Here is a 21,877-nt window from a genome sequence, read left to right on the forward strand (position 1 = left end):
CCCCTACCCTATTATCCTATATTTACCCCTAACTAATGCAGCTAACCTACACATCCCTGAACACGTTGGGCAATTGAGCATGGCCAGTCCACCTAACCTGCACATCTTTGGATTGTGGGAGGAAACCAGGGCACACGGAGAAAACCCACAAAGACATGGGGAAAATGTGCAAACTCTGCATAGACAGTCGCCTGAGGCTGGAATCGAACCTAGCTCCCTGGCACTGTGAGGCAGCAGTGCTAACCACTGAGCCAGCATGACACCCATGTCAAGCTTCTTGGCCCTTGTTGGAGCTTCACTCATCCAGGCGATTTGAAAGTATTCCATCAGATCCCTGGCTTGTACTTTGGAGATGGTGGGCAGGTTTTCGAAAGCCAGGAGGTGAGTTACTCGCTGTAGTATTTCAACTCTAAATGCTAAGAGGATGTTCCTGTCATGAGAATCTGGTACCAGAAGGTATAGTCTCAGAATAAAGAAGCACCGTTATAAGACTGAAATGAGGAATTTGTTCCAAGGATTGAGAGTGTTCAGAATTCCTTGCCACAGAGAACTGTGGGGTTATACTGAGCTGGTAAGGGAGAGGCCATGATCATGAAGGTGGTTCTCCCAGATTGAAGCTAGCCCATTGCCTTTTATGTGCTGACTGTGTGTGATGTCTCCAAATATTCATCTGCAAAATTTATGGTAATGGGGGATGGCATTGTCGGTGAGTAGCTTGATAGCACTGTTAAAGATGACTTTCATCATTTGCTGATTATTGAGTATAGGTTGGTGGGACGGTGATTGGCTGAGTTGCATTTGTCCTCTGTTTTTGTTTATTGGACATACTGGGCAATTTTCAACATTGTCAAGCTGATGCCAGTATTGTAACTATACTGGAACAGTATGTCTAGGAAGGTGGCAAGTACTGGAGCACAAGTCTCCAGTACTATTGCGAGAATATTCAGTGGTTGAAGCCTTGGCTGCAGTTCCAACTGTCCTTTGTGGAGTGTGAATATCATGTGAATCAAAATTGGCCGAAGACTGGTATCTGTGATACTGGGGAGCTGTGGAGCAAGCCTGTGCAATTACATTGAGACCCATTCTCTGTAGGCTTTGGGAATCATGTGCCCACACCTTCAGGGAGTCACTAATAGTAGTCATACGAGCCAGAGCCCTCGACTTCTACTCTCATAGCAGAACAGTGGCATATTAACAGTCTTAACAGCTCCACAAGGCCCTTCCTGGTGTGTGTAATTTAGCTGCTTTTGACATAAACTCATTGAGAACCTCATCATTGTATTTGGAGAGCTGCAATTTGAGTGCAACTTAAGAACAATACTTTGTTGCAAATGCTATATTAAGGCAGCAAACGTTAATCTTAGCTACAAAACATATCAGTCATTTGATACAAATGTTTTTATTATTACTGTTGTTCTCTTGTAAGTGCTGTGTTTAGCTCCTGTTCTTAACAACTTTTACCAACAATGACTCATATAAATGTAGAACAAGAGTATGCAGCAAAGAAGGAGGCCGCTAGCTCTTTGCTTGTATAATCTCAAATAATGCTTCGACCTTAAATTTTAACTGTAGTCCTGATCTTCCCTGTGCTTCAGATGGTAATGTTCTGTTCTCCCACAACAGATGCATGAGTTGTAGGACCATGTGATGCTTTGTAACACAGTTCTTTTTGTGGCAGGTGCATCAAATGGCGATGGTTTTAAGAAACCTTCACTCCCTTTGGCTCCGCCGCAGAAGAAAACTGTCCATTCGAGCCTTCCGCATACAGGCCCAGAATCAACTGAAAGTATTGATGTCGGGGAGTCCGGGGTGAAAGCTGCACCAGCTGTGGAATGCTCTGCAGGTCATGATGAAGAAACTCGACCTGAGCTCCAAGAAAGACCCGCACCAGATCAGCGGCCTATTGAGAAACCTCGTCCCAATCTTATATCATTGCCAAAGAAGCCCAAGTCAGCAGCCATCAGGTTACCTTCAGATAAATACAAGCCATGCCCTCCACTCCCATATGTGGAGCCACCATGGGGAGGGTTAGCAGAAGCCCCCTACAGCTTTGAGATCCTCAAGAATGGCAGCATAATCTCGGACATAAGTCTGAATTCAAAGAGCTTTTATGTTGTTGGGAGGCTTCCAACCTGTGACATCTCTCTTGAGCATCCTTCCATTTCTCGGTACCATGCCATAGTGCAACACAGACGAGTTGCTGATGGCGAGAGTGGAACTGGATTTTACGTTTATGACTTGAACAGCACTCACGGGACAGTGGTAAACAAACAGAAAGTCAAACCGAACTGCTACCAAAGACTTAAAGTTGGCCATGTTATTAAATTTGGAGGGAGCACAAGACTCCTTGTGTTGCAGGTGAGAATGGAGTCAACTTCAAAGGAAAGCGCATGTTGGCAGTATAATGGTGCATGTGTATTATTTTTATACTAAATTCAAAGTCCTGAAATGTTTAAAAACACCTAATGGTGTGTTATGGACCAGGCCAGATACCCTCAAAACATTTCAAGAACACAGACCCTAACTTTGCAGGTTGTTTTAAGCAGGAAGGATGCAGCTGGTCAAACCACTTAGTTTTAAACAAAACAGGATTTATATACAAGATTACCGAATGAAGCATAAACAAACAAGAACAGAATACAGAACAGAAAACCCAACAGATCATCCCAACTTAATTATGCTGTTCCAAATACTTGCAACAATCCCAATAAACACCCCTTGGCACAAAATGGTAAAAGCGAACACAGGGTCTTATAGGGGAGAGAGAGGTGGCAGCATGGAACACCCTCTTCCATGTAGCTGTTTCTTGGATCAACAGCCTCAAAGCGACCCAACCGCTTTCAGTAATTAGCCAGACTGCCAAAACCAGAGAAAAACTGAGCTGAGAGAACTGGCCATTTCCCTTTCATTGTACACTTTTTAAAAAAAACTCGTAAGCCTTTTGCCTGAGGGAGCTATAATCTGTTAGTTATAATCAAACTGGCCCTAAAACCCATCCAAAGCCAGACTTTTCAGAATCGCTGCTTTTACAACCTCTCTGAAAAAAAAACCAAGGACCGCGTAACCTTGTTAAAGGAGCAGCATCATCACAGGTGGCATACTGACAACCATTTGCAATTCAGTCTTGTTCTCAAGTTCCAAGTGCAATCCAAGAACAAACCAAGATTAGAAGGGCAGACTCTTCCTGTTAGATTAAGCTTAATAATGCTTCAGAAGAGTGTGTGGTATTCAAAGTTTGTGAGAAGATTTGTAGCTCATTGTTGTGTTTCCGTTCGCCAAGCTGGGAATTTGTGTTGCAGACGTTTTGTCCCTGTCTAGGTGACATCCTCAGTGCTTGGGAGCCCGTGGCTGAACACTTTAACTCCCCCGCCCACTCCACCAAGGACATGCAGGTCCTTGGCCTCCTCCATTGCCAGACCATGGCAACACGATGCCTGGAGGAAGAGCGACTCATCTTCCACCTAGGAATCCTCCGGCCACAGGGGATGAATGCGGATTTCTCCAGCTTCCTCATTTCCCCTCCCCCCACTTTTTCTCAGTCCCAGCCTTCGGACTCCGCACCGCCTTCTTGACCTGCAATCTTCTTCCCGACCTCTCCGCCCCCACCCCCTCTCCGACCGTAACCTCCTTCCACCTATCGCATTCCCAACGCCCCTCCCCAAGTCCCTCCTCCCTACCTTTTATCTTAGCCTGCTTGGCACACTCTCCTCATTCCTGAAGAAGGGCTTATGCCCGAAACGTCGATTCTCCTTCTCCTTTGGTAATATGTTAAGTCAGTTCAAAACTGGATATTCACACAAAGCAGTTCCTGCCCACAACACTGACAGATGCCAGGTTGGAATAGCAAGTTGGTGTATGTTTATTCTCATTCAGGCTGCTTATAATGCATATTCTCAGCTGCGAGCCCATGTTGCAAACAGTATTGATCTCCTGAACAGCAGTAACAAGGGGCCATTTGAAGTCTGTCCAAGGACTGTTGTGTTGCTGATGCTAGACTTTAAGTTGAACCAGTTAACTGCAGCAGAATGTAATTTTAACTACTGATGGCCATAGGCCTTTTTAATCAAAATAGGGCTGACACAATAACTCAGTGGTTAGCACAGTGGTCTCTCAGTGCCAGGGGCCCAAGTACAATTCCAGCCTTGGGCAACTGGCTGTGTGGAGTTTGCACATTCTCCCCATGTCTGCTTGGGTTTCCTCCTACAGTCCAAAGATGTACAGGTTAGATGGATTGGCAATGCTGAGTTGACCATAGTGTCCAAGGATGTGTAGGCTAGGTGGATTAACCATGGGTAATACAGGGTTACAGTGACAGGGTAGTGGGGTGAGTGTAGGTGGGATGCTCTTCAGAGAGTTGCTATAGACATGTTGGGCTGAATGGTCTGTTTGCACACTGTAGGGATTCTATGTATAGCAGCTGTGTGTTCTGTGTAAAACCGTCAATTGAAGTGAATTAGAAAATAAGTCTTGGAACATTAACTCAGCCAGTGAAAGAATGGCTCATTTCCTAACAACCCCATTTTTCTTTGAGATGCTGGAAAAGCCCTGTTCCGGTCACTAAACTGATTGACAGTGATCCTATGAACTACTTTGATACACTTCATTATGTTAATTGTTCTATACAATTGCAAATTTTATTACAGCTTAGCAAAACCATATTGCCCTTTCTTTTCAAATAATAGAATTCTATTGAGTTGCTCTTCACAGTTAGAAGAATTGCTGCAGTACTGCTTAATACTGGAAAGGATGGACAGAAAGCATCCTGATTAGTTTCTGAGAGACCACTAAACTCCAGCATTGTCCCCTGACAATATATTAAAACAAACCTGAATTTAAGCCAGTATAATTCAGTCTGTTGTTACATTGAAAAAAAATGCTCTGTCCACAAATGACTTGAGATTTGGAATGACAGAATCTAATCAGAATTGTTTTTCAAGGATTGATTGGACACAGTACAAATGGTAAATGCTCACCCTTGGTAAAGTGGTCATCCTCTTGAACCAACATGAAAGTTGAAGTGAAGATCAGCGCAAGCAGCTAAATCCTGTTTGTTTCTACTTGTGAGCAATACACCCTGTCTAGCAGCTGTCACTGAATTGCCTACCAGAGATTTTTTCTGTTTCAAACAGTGCAACCAAAAGCCAAGGTTTCTACAGATACCACTTTAATTTGTTTTCTCCCTTGCATCACTTCCACTTCCACTATCATGTGGTTTTATGGAATTATTGAAATTTAGAGTTATATAATAAAAAAAGCAGTTCAGTCCTAAAAGGAGCTATCCAGCCTATATGTACATTGCAGCTCTTGGTCCTGTGGTTACAGCATTTAAAGTGCATGCCCAAGGACTTTTTGCAATGAGGTGTTCTGCCTTTGAGCATTCCAACCTTTCTCACAGCTGTGATTTTTGTTTCTTTAAATGACGTGACTTTTTAAATCCCCCTTCCTCTCATGTGCAGAAACCCTGTAACGAATGATGTGGGGTTGCAATTAGCACCATTCTTTAAACCACGTTCCCAGAAATAGCTACAATATCATACTTCCAAGTGGGTCTCTGTGTTCAGCTCATTTCCTTTATTTATTAGACTATTTTCCTTGGAGCAAACATCATTAATCACTGGCAACTCTTTTGTCTATTTTCTATCTTCTGTTATGTTGCCTTTTGTTCAAGTGTATTAAGCCTCGAAATTTCACTGTTTTTCTGTTTTCTCAATCTACACCTGGCTCCCCATTCCCTCTTTCAAGCTTCTTTATATCCTCCACCTCCAGCTGCAGTGAAACTACTCCTTTAACTTTAACTCTCCTTTAACTCCTGATGAAGGGCTTCTGCCCGAAACGTCGATTTTCCTGCTCCTCGGATGCTGCCTGACCTGCTGTGCTTTTCCAGCACCACTCTGATCTAAACTCTGGTTTCCAGCATTTGCAGTCCTCAATTTTGCCCAGTTGATTTTCCCTTAAACTTGTCCAATTAAGCTGTTCTGCAGACCTGATCCAGCTGTTTCAGAATTCAAAAGCCCTCCTTCCAGGGCCATATCTTCATTCACACATTCATTTGCACAAACCTCTTGTTTCTGTGCACACTGGCCCCAGGGGTCATTGAGGAATTACCATCTTTCAGGCCCTACTCATTGATTTACAGTACAACCTCGGTTATCTGAATTTCAGATTATCCGAACAAGATCCCAGAGCCCTGGAAAAATTTTATTAAATTTAAATAACAGCATCAGCGAGAGCCAGCAGCCTGGGCTGGCAGCGGGAGCAGGAACAAAGTTGCCACGGGCGCCCTGTTCCTGCTATATGCCGCCGCCACAGGCACCCTGTTCCTGCTATATACACCACCACGGGCACCCTGTTCCTGCTATATACACCACCACGGGCGCCCTGTTCCTGCTATATGCCGCCGCCACAGGCACCCTGTTCCTGCTATATACACCACCACGGGCACCCTGTTCCTGCTATATACACCACCACGGGCACCTTGTTCCTGCTATATGCACCACCACGGGCACCCTGTTCCTGCTATATACTGCCGCCACAGGCACCCTGTTCCGGCTGTGTGCCGCCGGCACCCTGTTCCTGCTATATGCACCACCACGGGCACCCTGTTCCTGCTATATGCCACCGCCACAGGTACCCTGTTACTGCTTTATGCTGCCACCATGGGCACCCTGTTCCGGCTATATGCTGCTGCCACGGGCACCCTAGTCCTGCTATATGCCACTGCCATGGGCACCCTGGTCCTGCTATATGCCAGTGCCACAGGCACCCTGTTCCTGCTATATGCAACCGCCACGGGCACCCTGTTCCTGCTGTATGCCCCACCATGGGCACCCTGTTCCGGCTATATGCCGCTGCCATGGGCACCCTGGTCCTGCTATATGCCCCACCATGGGCACCCTGTTCCGGCTATATACCAATGCCACGGGCACCCTGTTTCTGCTATATGCCCCACCATGGGCACCCTGTTCCTGCTATATGCCACTGCCATGGGCACCCTGTTCCGGTTTTATGCCGCTGCCATGGGCACCCTAGTCCTGCTATATGCCACTGCCACGGGCACCCTGGTCCTGCTATATGCCACTGCCATGGGCACCCTGGTCCTGCTATATGCCAGTGCCACAGGCACCCTGTTCCTGCTATATGCAACCGCCACGGGCACCCTGTTCCTGCTATATGCCCCACCATGGGCACCCTGTTCCTGCTATATGCCACTGCCATGGGCACCCTGGTCCTGCTATATGCCAGTGCCACAGGCACCCTATTCCTGCTATATGCAACCGCCACGGGCACCCTGTTCCTGCTATATGCCCCACCATGGGCACCCTGTTCCGGCTATATGCCGCTGCCATGGGCACCCTGGTCCTGCTATATGCCCCACCACGGGCACCCTGTTCCGGCTATATGCCACTGCCACGGGCACCCTGTTTCTGCTATATGCCACTGCCACGGGCACCCTGGTCCTGCTATATGCCACTGCCACGGGCACCCTGGTCCTGCTATATGCAGTCACCACGGGCACCCTGTTCCTGCTATATGCCGTCTCCTTGGGCATCCTGTTTCTTCTATATGCAGCCACCACGGGCACCCTGTTCCTGCTATATGCACCACCATGGGCACCCTGTTCCTGCTATATGCCGTCTCCTTGGGCATCCTGTTTCTTCTATATGCAGCCACCACGGGCACCCTGTTCCTGCTATATGCTGCCACCATGGGCACCCTGTTCCTGCTGTTGCCACTGCCACGGGAACCCTGTGCTTGCTATATGCAGGCGCCACGGGCACCCTGTTCCTGCTATATGCAACTGCCATGGGCACCCTCTTTCTGGTATATGCTGCCGCCACGGGCACCCTGTTCCTGCTTTTGTTGCCACCACCTGATCAGTTATCTGAACAAAGCACTTCCCACCCGTCTTGTTTGAATAATCGCGGTTCTGTATATGCTAGATCTCCCAAATCTGCCTGCAGAACCTTATCTGCTACAAATGTGGGTGTTGACATCTCTTTGTTTAGTATTTGGAGTGGTGTAGTGGTTAGCACTCCTGTTTCACACAGTGCCAGTGACCCAGATGCGATTCCAGCCTCAGGCGAGTCTGTGTGGGTTTCATCTGGGAGTTCCGGCTTCCTACCACAGTCCAAAGAAATGCCGATTAAGTGGACTGGCCCTGCTAAATTAATGTGAAGGGTAGGTGGATTAGTCGTTTAAAATAAGACCGGGATGGGGATCTGGGTCTGAGTGGGATATCTTCGGAGGATTGGCGCACATTCAATGAGTGGATTGCTTCTTTCAGCACTATTGGGATTCTGTGAATTCCTTTCAATATTCCACAGATGCTCTGTGATCTTCTTGATCCTAGAACCGTATCACCACAGAATCATTATAATCCTTTCGAAAGCACCTGCTATTACTATTGCTTTCCCAATTATCTTGTTCCCTGTATGACTGAATGAGACATGATGCCAGTCTTTGACTGTTCTCCCTAGAGAATCAGCACCCTCACCAGCATTCAGGACTGAAAACTGGTTCAAGAACAATGTATTCCGATGTCCTGTACTTGTGCACACTTGTCTGTCTGACCGTCTGCCATTCCCTTTTCTGCCTATGTTTTAAGCTGAAGGGTGGCCATCCTCCTCCAATAACCTGCTATCCACAAAGCCTCTCAGATCGGCTAATGTGATGCCAGTTGCTGTTCAAGCACTGAAATCTGGAACTCAAACTCCTCCAACTGACAACACTCCACATAAGTATGATGGAAGTGTCTTTGGAGTTCCCACGTGACAGAATATGAATTCAGATGTGAACGGAATGTCCTGCGATAATCTTACATTTGGATCTCAGCAGAACAGATTTGAAGTCAAGACTTGCCCTAATTGTTCGCTAGCTACTTGCCAGTCTGCTCTTTCCCAAGTACTCCTGCCCCTTTAGGTGTCATTTCACCTTACTACTTGACCCTCATGCTCCCTTACCTCCAAGCTGTTCAATTCTTCAATGAATTGATTAACTGTTAAAATATGTTGTGCTTGCATATAGTGGAGATATTGAAGCCTTCTATTTAAACCCCTCAGGTTCTGGTGTTCCTCGCTCTGTATTGATTTTGATATCACTCTGTCAGCATCTTTTTATTTTTCCTATGTTTGGCTTAGTCTGCTTCAATTTCTTTTTATGTCCCGTCTCCAACCGTTTTGCTATGATTTTTGGAATTTCCCATCTGCACATGCTCTGTGGTATCCAGTTATCTTTGGATTTACTTTTTTTCTTGCCTTGGCCAATACCAGACCTGTTCACCAAAAGTCCAGGGCAACTTTTGCCCTTTGTTTATTTCTGCTGTAGCCTTTGAGAAAATCTCTACACCCCTGCAACCTCCCAACAGAAGTCTTGGCCAATAGTTTCCCCACACTTTGTGTCCTGCCATACCACAGTTGCATGAAGAGGTCCCCTTTTGTTGGTGCAGCTTTTCCTTTGTATTTTATGCTGTCCCTCAACACATTACAGACTTAAATGGTAGGCACTTTATTTATAAATGTTTTTGTAATTTTTATTTTTAAATGTGAAAATGTGTTTTAGCATTTGTTCCGTGCACCATTAGCTTTTGAATCCATCACATCACAGAATGTTGCCCCCCTCTATGAGAAGGATATTATGCTGGAGAGAGTCCAGAAAAGATTTTCCAGGATGCTGTCAGGAATGGAGGGCTTGAGTCGTAAAATAGGCTTATAGGCTCAGAATCTTTCCACAGGAGTGTAGGAGGATGAGGGGTAACCTCAGAGAGGTTTATAAACTTGTGAGACACGTAGATAAGGTGGACAGCAAAGGCCTTTTCCCGAGGGTAGGGGAGTTCAAAAGGAGGGGAAATAATTTTTAAGGTGAGAGAGAGTTAAAAAGGACATGAGGGCTTTTTTTTTTAACAGAGTGGTTTCTGTGTGGAATGAACTGCCAAACAAAGTGGTGGATGCAACGTTAGAACTTTTAAAGGACATTTGGATAAATACATAAAGTGGATAGGTTTGGACGGAAAAGGGCCAAATGCAGACAAATGGGATTTGTTTAGTTTGGGGACCTGGTTGGCATGAAGTAGTTGGGCCAAAGTGTCTTTTCCATGCTGTATGACTCTTATATATATCATTTCTTCAGCGTATCCAGTACCATTCCTATCATGTTATTTCTGAAGCAGTTACTTTCTATCTATTTCTGGTGATGCTCAGCTATCTTTACTTTGTTAGTGAGCCTTTGCATCCTATGTTTCAGTCACAGATATCTCCTAATTCCCTCACTGCTGCCCACCCAATCTCAACACCACATTGAAAAAACAAGCTTGATGCCGGGTTATACAAATACACCAAATCTTGTATTTAAGTGCCTTGCTGTAGTACCCATCCCAGGATGCTTTGTTGGGACACAAAATGATCATTAAAAATTGTCACAAGGCCATATGTGCTAATGTTAGGACAGGGCTTAATCAATGGGTTTACTTAAATGAGGAGAGAAAGACCGATTGATTCAGGGTGAAATTCCAGTGCTTATGAACTGAGCAAGTGTTTGCACAATGTCAATGATAGAACAACGAAAACCAGGGACATGTAAAAGGCACAAATAGGATGATTTCTGAGATCTCTGTAGGTAATGAGGCGGCATGGTGGCACAGTGGTTAGCACTGCTGCCTCACAGTGCCAGAGACCCGGGTTCAATTCCCGCCTCAGGCAGCTGACTGTGTGGAGTTTGCACATTCTCCCCATGTCTGCATGGGTTTCCTCCAGGTGCTCCGGTTTCCTCCCACAGTCCAATAGTGTGCAGGTTAGGTGAATTGGCCATGCTAAATTGCCCGTAGTATTAGGTGACGGGGTAAATGTAGGCGAATGGGTCTGGGTAGGTTGCGCTTCGGTGGGTCATTGTGGATTTGTTGGACCGAAGGACCTGTTTTCCCACTGTAAGTAATCTAATCTAATGAGATTGGGTAACACCTGCCCAGCTTCTAGTCAAACTGAGAGAAAGGCGAAAGCATGTACTAATTACAAAGACATGTGAACCACTTGTCATCTTCCTGGTTTGTTATGTCCCTCCTCTTCAGATCCATTCACGTTCATGAATGACAGTTGCCACTTTAACACTGTCTCGATTCTAGCTCCAGGAAGAAAGCATTCAGAGAAAAGAGCAAAAGAAAGCGAGAGTATGAAACGTAAAATTGTTAGAGAATTTAGATAAATCTTTGCACCTTGTACCCTCCCACCAATACACCCTGTTAGTTGATGTAATTTTGTTTTGGCCATCTGTTTCCATAACTACTTCCTTTAATCAATGCATGAAATGAGAGATTATTTTTTAAAAAGATATAACTAGATAGTTCTGTTTTATTTCTCTTGTATAGAAAATAGGAGTCACACTCGGCTATTTGGCCCCTCAAGCCCACTCTGTCATTCAGTACAATCATGAGTGACCATTTAATTCAGTACCCTGTTCCTGCTTTCTTCCCACACCCTTTGAGCCCTTCAGCCCTCATATCTATTCCTGCAGCCCTGCACCAAACAGAAGTAAATATTTAATGTTGTTAAAAGAGTGGCAGGGTGATATATTAACCTAATTTCTCAGGCAGTCCATGCAGCCACTGTTACAGTTATCCAATGCAGGTTAACCTCTTGTACGTTTGTTGTTGTAAGTTCTTGTTAGCTTCGCAAACTGATTTATCATTTGTTCTATTGGGCAGTTTTTTAAACCGGTTAATTTGAGTGACCCAGTAACAATGCCACCTCAACATTAAACACTAAACTGGGATAACTGAAATGAAGTATCCCTGGCATTTTGTCCTAAAGTTGTATTATGGGACTGGTCAGGTTATTAAAGGAGGATCCTATGATCTTCCAGATTTATTTTAAATTTCGTGATGCTATTTGTGTGCAGGGCCCAGAAGAGGATGAAGATGAGGAATCTGATTTCACTGTGACTGAGCTGGTGCAGAGGAGCCAGCAGCACAAGCAGCTGGAGAAACGAATGCTGGGTGAAGATTCTGATGAGGATGAAAGTGCGGATGTTGAGTCAGTGGAACAGCCCAGGCCACCTGCAGCCAGCAGTGTCACTGGTTGCACGTGGGGAATTGGTAGGTGCACCTACAACGTAGAGGGCTGGAGAATTGCCACCTTAATGAACTGATTCAGAAAAACCTAAAGATAAGCATAGCAATGTCTGTCTAATCAGTTCAACTACAATGGTAGACAAACTTCCAGAAACAATTATATACAGTAGGATTAAGAGTAAAAATGGCCGTAGTCCTACTGGACCATAGGGCTGCTCTCTCTATTATTAGCCACATGGGAAAATAAGGATTAATTTGGAAGAGTCAACATGAATTTGTTGTGGGGAAAATTATGTCTAACTAACCTGGAGGAGACTTTGAAGAAGTAACAGAGGACTTTTACTTATTCCTTTGTGGGATGTGGGTGTTGCTGGCTAGACCAGCCTTCCTAATTGCCCAGAGGGCAGTTTTGAGCCGGATGGCTGTGTCATATATAAGGCCATGAGAAAGAGGAACATGAGTAGGCCATTTGGCCCCTCAAGCCTGATCTGCCATTCGATACGGTTATGGATGATCCAACATACTTCGCATCCGCTTTGCTTCCCTTTCCCCTTGATCCTTGATTTCCCCTACTGATCAAGAATCTGTCTCAGCCCTGAATATACAAAAGGGCTCTGCCCCCCACACCTCTCTGTGACAGGAAGTGTGAAAGACACTCAACCCCTTGGAAGAAGAAATTCCACTGAATTTCTGTCTTAGATTTAGGTTTGCATTAGATGTGTAGGCAACACCTTTAAAAATGCTGAAGAGTTCTGCATGGTGAATTTATTCCTGTTGATTGGGCAGAAAAGTAGAAAGTGGAATTCAAACTGTAGAAGTGCAAGGATATCGATTTGGGGAGGGCGAACAAAGCAAAGGAAGGCACAATAAACAGGAGGTTATTGGGAAGAACAGAGGAAAGAAGATGCCTTATACTGTTTGTCTATTGGAACCTGTAGGTGGCAGAACTGGCCAATGAAGTGGTGAAGATCTATGAGACTTGCAAGCCTCCCCTCAATGATTCTGATCCTACTTTTGTTTAATTGCAACCCATCCACCTTGTACAGGTCCTACTGCCCTCAAAAATGATTCTAATGCTCCAGAACCCCAACATTGTCCCCTCTGTACCAGCTGTGCATTCATCTGGACTAGTCACCTATTCTTTGCTCACGAGCATGTGGTGCCAGCAATTACTGCCTTTTGAGTACTATTCTCTAATGTGCTTCCTAGTTTCCAAAGTTCTGCTTAGAGAATCTCATCCTTTTTTTCTGCCTATGTCATTGATATCAATATGTACTGCGATCTCTCTGACCTGGCCTTTCAGAATGCCATGTAGCTATTCAGTGACACCCCTGACCCTGGCACAAGGGAGGTAACATACCATCTTGGAGTTGATGTTGCCAGGGTTGGAGGATTTGAGGTATAAGGAGAGGCTGAACAGGCTGGGACTGTTTTCCCTGGAGGCCGAGGGGTGACTTATAGAGGTTTATAAAATTATGAGGGGCATGGATAGAGTAAATAGACAAAGTATTTTCCCAGGGGTCGGGGAGTCCAGAACTAGAGGGCACAGGTTTAGGGTGAGAGGGGAAAGATATGAAAGGGACCTAAGGGGCAACCTTTTCACACAGAGGGCGGTACATGTATGGAATGAGCTGCCAAAGGAAGTGGTGGAGGCAACATTTAAAAGGCATTTGGATGGGTATATGAATAGGAAGGGTTTGGAGGGATATGGGCCAGGTGCTGGCAGGTGGGACTAGATTCGGTTGGGATATCTGGTCGGCATGGACGGGTTGGACTGAATGGTCTGTTTCCATGCTGTACATCTCAATGATTCTAGATGCTTTCCTTTATGGGATATAATATTGGAAATATAAAACGCTAGTTAAGCCACTACTGGAATTTTGTGTGCAGTCCTCGTCATCACATTACAGGAAGTACAAAATCGCTTTGGGAGAGGGTGGATGGAGGAGGTTTTCATGTGTGATGTCAGGGCATGAAAATTGTTGCTGTGAGGAATGATTGCACAGACTAGACTTTTGAATGGAACAGAGAAGGCTGAGGGGTGACCTAATCGAGGTGTATGAAATAACGAAGGATATGGATGTAGAGAAAACTTTTTCACACAGAGGGAGTTAGATGCCTGGAATTTGCTGCTCACCTTCATGACTGAGAAGGAATCCCTCGTGGAAATCTGGATCTGTGTCTGAAGGGATGTCATCTATAGATCAGGTACTGGAATGAAGAGTTGAAATGGGTTGCTAGTTTATTCAGCTACCTCACACTGTGGGCTAAATGGCCTGTTCCTGAGCTATCACCATTCTATGTTTCGATAACCAAGCTCGGAAACATGAGCCATACTGATTAGTGTTTTTTGACCTTCATTAATTGCTGTGCACATTCAAGTCAACCATTGCTTGCTCTAAGCTCTATTCGGTAAGTAGAGTCTGAATTGTTTTTGGTATCAGTTCACAATCTTGAGTAAAAGGTAATGTTGCATACAAGGACCCATATGCTGTAAAAATAAAGGAGCCAGTTGGATAGGTGACCAACTGTTTTGAGAGGATTTCTTCATCCCGGTTTATCTTGTGCCAAATCTGTGGCATTGATGCACCATCCTATTATCTTGTTGTCAGGTTTCTGCATTGTACCTTTTCAGTAAAGGTTTATGCAAGGAGTCATTTTCCAGACAACTGAGATGCGACAAATTCCTCAAGATCAGAGTGTTTATGCTACAGAGTGCAGGGGACCCACATGTTGCAGTCAACGGAGACATTGTGATAGTGAAGCTATTCAGTATTTAGAAATGGACAACTTTCCTTCAGTGCTTCCCTTTTCTTTCCCTGTCTCTACCATCCATTTAATATTTTGGGCCACCATCAGTGCCACCCTGCAACATTTAACACATTACCACTTATGAAGTAAACCCAATCAAGAAAAAAAAGATAAAATTTTTGTGGAATGAAAACTGTCATCAGTAAAAAGTGAACATGTTGATTGATGAATGAGTCCCCATCAAGTTCAACCTGAAAAATAATTTCGCTTCTTCCAGTATATCACTGTTTCTCTTGCACCCAGCTATATTTCCTTTTGCTAGACTTGGTCCAAGACCATCAGAAGTGAGACTGTATCTCACTTGGCAGCCAGTGATCTACAGTTCAATGAATTAGCATATAAAGTAGGTTGTGTCTGCTAAATTTGTGAATTTATTTTTTAATATTTCAACAGTTGAGGATGCAGTGGAAGATGAAAGTGAAGACAACCCATATTCCATTGAATTCCAGGAGGACCGCGAAGCTTTTTATATCAAAGACCCGAAGAAAGCACTCCAGGGTTTCTTTGATAGGGAAGGTATGTTTTTTCCAAACAAAGTCTCTGCTACCAGAAAATGAAACGACCACTGCAGAATTAAAAACTGTCTCAATGTCAGGAAAGATAACATTATTTCAATAAATGTAATATTTTAAGCATTAAAGCAGCCAGGTTATGTGATCTTACTTTTCATTTTTAGTTTCCTCCAGCCTTTCCTGAAGGCAAAAGACTTTGCTGGAATGCAATCTGCTTAATCTGTCAGCTTTCCAGTTCCTTGTCCCTTCAGCATTTCTTCATTTGTTTACGCAGGCATTAATTGTCAATTAGATGTTTGACCATGGAAGGCATCACAACAAAGTCATCATGTCCTAGGTGAAGTCAGATACTCGAGACCTTCAGGGAAAAACAATCTGAGTTTAAACTTAGTGGTCAGCTTTTTAAAAATTCACATTCATGATTCTACTTGCCATAACCTTGCCCTTCCATATCTCTATAAACTCCTCCAGCACTTAACTGTCTAAGGTCTCTGTGGTCCTTCAATTCGGGGAGAATGCGAGTAAGTGGTTTTGAAATATCCATCAGCCATGATTGAATGGTAGAGTGGACTCAATGGGCTGAATGGCCTTACTTCCACTCCCTATTTCTTATGGTCTTAATTCTGGCCTCTGGTAAATCCTTGCTGCACCAGAGATGATCATGTCTTCATTTACCTGGGCCCTAAATTATTCAATTAATTCATAGTTGTACAATTGTAAAACACAAATAGTCCAACTTGTCTAGCCGACCAGATATCCTAAATTAATCTAGTCCCATTTGCCAGCATTTGGCCTATACCCCTCAAAATCCTCCCTATTCATGTACCATTACCCAGATGCCTTTTAAATGTTGTAATTGTACCAGCATCCACCACTTTCTCGGCAGCTCCTTCAATGCATGCACCATACTCTGCATGAGAACATTGCCCCTAAGGTGCCTTTTAAATTTTTTCCCCCCTTACCTTAAAGCCTGTGCCCTCTACATAGGAAAAAGACATTAGCTATTCACCTTATCCATGCCTCTCATGATTTATTAAACCTCTGTAAGGTCACCCCTCAGCTTCTGATGCTCCAAGGAAAATAGCCCTGGTCTATTCAGCCTCTCCTCACCCTCCAACCCTGGCAACATCCTTGTAAATTTTTTCTGGACACTTTCAAGTTTCACAATATCTTGAGAGATTAGAATTGAACACAGTATTCCAAAAGTGGCCTAACCTTGTTATAGACACAATATACTTCCAGGTTTTCTGATGCAGATTTGCAATTTTTCATTTTACTGGTCAATGGTTCATGACTCTTAGAAGTGGTGCAAGGATTTGGAACAGATTAAGTAAATCTAATCATTCTGGCCCCAATTTATTATTTCATAGCTTTAATTGTGGTCTTTTAACCAGAGTTACCTGAGAATTAATTGTATTTACTTAAATGGACAATGAATGTCAAGAATAGTGCTCACATTAAGGAGTGTCCAATACTAAAATTAAATTATAATTAAAAAACATGCATTTATGGAGCACCTTTAATGTAATGTCTTCACAGAAGCTTTATCAAATAAAATTTGATACTGAGTAACATTGACCAAAATGCTTGTTCATAGATCTGTGTTTCAAGGGCTCTTAAAGGAGGAGGGAGGTGGTAGTATTGAGGGAAGTATCAGTGCTGGGTCCACTGCTTTTTGTCATGATTTGGATGTGAATGTCGGTGGTCTGATTAGTAAACTTGCAGGTGACACCAAAATTCGTAGTACATTGGATAGTGAAGAAGGTTACCTCACAGTACATGACCTTGATCAGATGGGCTGAGGAGTGGCAAATGGAGTTTAATTTAGATAAATGTGAGGTGTTGCATTTTGGTAAGGCAATCAGGACAGGGCTTATAAACTTAATGGTAAGGTCCTGGAGGGTATTGCTGAACAAAGGTCTGGGGTGCAGGTTCATAGTTCCTTGAAAGTGGAGTCAGAGGGAGACAAGGTGGTGAAGACACTGTTTGGTACACTTGCCTTTATTGGTCAGGGCATTGGATATAGGAGTTCGGAGGTCATGTTACAGGACATTGATTAGATTAGATTAGATTACTTACAGTGTGGAAACAGGCCCTTCGGCCCAACAAGTCCACACCGCCCCGCCGAAGTGCAACCCACCCATACCCCTTACCTAACACTACGGGCAATTTAGCATGGCCAATTCACCTGACCTGCACATCTTTGGACTGTGGGAGGAAACCGGAGCACCCGGAGGAAACCCACGCAGACACGGGGAGAATGTGCAAACTCCACACAGTCAGTTGCCTGAGGCGGGAATTGAACCCAGGTCTCTGGCGCTGTGAGGCAGCAGTGCTAACCACTGTGCCACCGTGCCGCCCATTACTATGATGTACTTATGAAAAGTATGATTAGTCTGGTTAGCACGCAAAACAATACTTTTCACTCAGTATCTCAGCATATGACAATAATAAATCAAATCAAATTAAATAGTAAGTGTGCAGTGGAAATGCAAATTGTCATCGCCATACCCAGATGAATGGGGTATTTCCTTCTTTGAGAGAGGGGGTTTCACTTTTGAGTGAAGTGAGGTCCTTCAAAGGACAACAGTATTACATAGACACCCAGACTGTAAAGGTGGAAAAAGTAAGATTTCACTATAGTCAAATCCTGTAATGATCAAGACTAACAGTCCATTAACTTTCTGACTTCTCATAATTTAAGAAATACTCTCAAAATTTGTTCTTCCTACCAAAGTAAATAACCTCACATTTTTCCACATCGTTATCAGGAATTATAGGGAAAAGGCAGGGAAGTGGAGTTGAGGATTATCACATCAGCCATGATCTTATTGAATGGCTGAACAGTCAGCTTCTAAACCTTTTGGTGTTCTATTCAATCTCCCATGTTCTTTTCCAATCATTACATCTTTCTAAATCCTCTTGAAAATACTTTCTGTCTTCACAATGCATATTCCTCTTTGGTTTATACTACCTGTAAGCTGTGAAATATTCTATTTGGTCCCCACATCCAAATCATTGATTGTATATTGTGAGCAGCTGAGGCCTCCAGTATTGATCTTTGCAGTAACCCACAGTCTGCCATCGATAGTGACCTATTTATACTTAATTTCTGTTTCTGTCTGTTAGCCTGTCCTTAATCTTTGTCATTTTATTACTTCCTACTCTATGTGCTTTAATTTTGCTAAGCAACTTTCTGTGCGCATTTATTAACAGCATTCTCTAAATTCAAATGTATTACATTCATCAACTCCTCTTTATTAATTTTATTAGAAATATCTTCCAAAAAAGCTCATCCAAGTTTGTCATGTATGATTATCCATTTACAAATCCATGCTCCTTATGCCAATAAGACTATTTTCGTGCATGTGTTCATTTGTCACATTTTTAAATGATAAATTCTAGCATTTTCTAGATTACTGATGTAAGGCTGGCAGTTATAGAGCTGTCAGCTTACATCAGTAATATAGAAAATGCTAAAATTTGTTGTCTTTTTGACATAATTCCACATTCAAGACATATTTGGTGCTTAGCTTTGTTTCTCCTGTCTTTCTCCCTTGTAGCTTTTTGTAACTTCTTGTTACCAGCTTTAACTCCTTCCTAGTTTGGGTTATTCTCAGGTCCCCACCACCTGTCTTCACTCTCCTTTTATGATGGGCCATTTTCTCCTGGAATAAGACAAAAGGAGGGATTGTGTGAGATGGACATGGCTAGTGCAGGGAGGGGAAATGTGATGTGGTGTGCTAAGTGAGTGAGTACACAATGCAGAGAAAATAGTGAGAACAGTGGGAGAAGGGGATGGCGCTGTGGAGCAGAGCGAGTAAATGAATATGTTATATGCAACAGTGAGATTAGTAGACCATGAACCTTGATGGGAGGTGAATGCAGTAGCAGAGAGCATATGTGTGAGGTAGCAAATAGACTATGGTGGGACTTATCCTTGTGAAGCTACATGTTGCATCTCTACATGGTTCCATAGACAGTTGGCACTGTCCCAATTCCTGATGAAGGGCTTTTGCCCGAAATGTCGATTTCGCTGCTCCTTGGATGCTGTCTGAACTGCTGTGCTCTTCCAGCACCACTAATCCAGAATCTGGTTTCCAGCATCTGCAGTCATTGTTTTTACCTCACTGTCCCAAGCTGACAAACTCAACTCAGACTGGCATTGTTTGATGTCATGGTCTCCTCTGCTGGTGCTGCAGGAAGATGAAGACCCTTCTCTCCATGTCTCTGTCTGCAAAACACGGCACTGATTTTGCCTTATTTGAGAAGTACAGGGCAAATGCCATGAACCTTGAAGGGCAGCTGCGGACTTCCCGAGCTAGACCTGATGTACAAGTGCCTTTTAAATATAGCCCAGTGCCAAGAATTCCAGTGTCCCAGTACTGACAAGTATGTTGTGATGCTTGAAAGAGTTCAGAAAAGATTTACAAGGATGTTGCCAGGGTTGGAGAGTTTGAGCTATAGGAAGAGGCTAAATAGGCTGGGTCTGTTTTCCCTGGAGTCTCAGAGGTTGAGGGGTGACCTGATAGAGGTTTATAAAATCATGACAGGCATATATCAGGTAACTGGGCAAGGTATTTTCCTTGGGCTGAGGGTGGGTAAGGAATAAGCTGTCAGAGGAAGTGGTGGAGGCTGGTACAATTACAACATTTTAAAAGGCACCTAAATAGGTATATGAATAGGAAGGGTTTAGAAGGATATGGGCCAAGTTGCTGCAAATGGGACTAGATTAGTTTAGAATATCTGGTCGGCATGGACCTAAAGGTATGCTTCTGTGCTGCACATCTCTATGACTCTATTTCTACCTATGGCGAGTGGAAGAATGTGACAGGTGAGGTGCCATAGGGACATAACAGAAAGGTAATGAGGCAACTTTGGGTAGATAGCAAGAGAAAACCTATTAGGCCTCGTGGAGAGAAATGTTCCCTGTAGCTCTCCAAAATGGTCACTTAGCCAATTTCTGCTAAAATTCAGCCCATTAACTTTATATCTGTCCATTGATGCTGCCTAACCTCCTGAGAATTTCTAGCATTTTCTGTTTCTATCATGTAAAATATTCTGTTATCGTCCTCAGGGTGTATCAGAATTAGATGGAATTTTCTAACTAATCCATCATGTCTGTCCTAATGATTATGAAACCTATCAGCTTATTCTTTACTTTTTTTCTCCTTTGTGTACTTATCTAGTTTTGGCTTGAATGCATCTGTGGCTTAGGGCTACTCGCATCTTCTGTTGCTAATGATGAAATGTGGAGAAAAATATTGGGACACTACCTTGCTAGAGAGTGACTGCTGTTTCATATGCTCGCTTTCAGTGCAGAGAGGTGAAGTTAAAGCCAGTGTTAGCGAAGTAACCTGCACATTGTCAACCACAACCTAGTTCAGCATGGGAATGGGCAGATACCACATAGCTCCCTAGTTCAGCACCATTTGGCGTGGTGTTTACAGTCCTGCTCGACTAGCTAAGGGTGGTTGTTATGGGAAGTGGGAAAAATATTGCTCTGACATTTGGCCTGATTGTATATTGTCATGCCGGAGCTTTACAAGCTGATGATTCGCACTGCTTTGACCTGAATTTATTCCCTGTGGATAGTGAGGTGGAAAGCTCTTCAATTCTCAGGCATGAGCAAAGTGTGACTGGAATACTAAATTTGCAAAAATAAATTAAATGCTTCCATGCATGCACATATGCACACACATGCATGCATACATATACACACAGGCATGCATGATACTGACCTTTTCTACCCACATCAATGAAACCACTGATCCCAATTCCATCAGTCACTTGGAGACGCTTGACTGACAGTAGAAAAACCAGGATAAAGAAATACTTATTGGCCAACACCCTGGGTTAAGACCAACATATTTCTGTGCACCCCAATTTAAAATTGTCCTGCAGGCAATTCTATGCATATCACATTAACCGAAGTACTGCTGTGGGAGCTAGCTTTGCTGAGAGAGGTTAGCATCGATCTCTATAGAAAAAGGTTTTTTAATAGTGTAAAACTGTTCCCTCTCCCCTTGATATTTAGCAGCATTTTCAATTACCGCAGTGGTATTTTCACAGTCCTAGAATAGCTGCTGGCTGATAATATATATATTCTGACCTGACTGGTTTATAAATTATGTGTTAGCTGATTCAATTTGCATAAAGTGTGTCTGAGTCAAGTAAATCACTTGTTTATTTCCTGCAGTGAAACTACCCAGTAAGACTTAACTGCCTTTTATCCCAGTATCCCTGTCTTAAAGTCTGTAGACAGTGACAATGAATGTAAGGAGAAAGAGAGAGTGGGTGGGACCTGTCCCTGTTTCACTTGCTTTGGAAGGATGGCAGGGGAATTGAGATGATTGGTCCAATGGAATTGTAGACTAATTACTAAAGCTTGATACTGCTTAATCTTTTCCCCATGGAAACGTTTAGGAGATGTTATTTCTGCTTTTTTGAGAGAGGAGGACATTGAAAATATTCATGTTCACTGATGCCTAGTATG

The 21,877-nt window shown here is 43.6% G+C and overlaps 1 protein-coding gene across 1 annotated transcript in view; it reads left to right on the forward strand.

Annotated features, from left to right (window-relative positions):
* The window catches only part of slc4a1ap (solute carrier family 4 member 1 adaptor protein), a 137,963-nt gene that overhangs the window by 28,984 nt on the left and 87,102 nt on the right, over positions 1 to 21,877 (forward strand). Inside the window, exons 2-4 of the mRNA XM_072551149.1 lie at positions 1,679 to 2,358; positions 11,887 to 12,082; positions 15,263 to 15,385. Of these exons, the coding sequence (XP_072407250.1) occupies positions 1,679 to 2,358; positions 11,887 to 12,082; positions 15,263 to 15,385 (999 nt within the window). The remainder of the gene's footprint in view (positions 1 to 1,678; positions 2,359 to 11,886; positions 12,083 to 15,262; positions 15,386 to 21,877) is intronic.

Source organism: Chiloscyllium punctatum, chromosome 3, assembly GCF_047496795.1.
Source record: "Chiloscyllium punctatum isolate Juve2018m chromosome 3, sChiPun1.3, whole genome shotgun sequence".
Taxonomy (NCBI): Eukaryota; Metazoa; Chordata; class Chondrichthyes; order Orectolobiformes; family Hemiscylliidae; genus Chiloscyllium; species Chiloscyllium punctatum.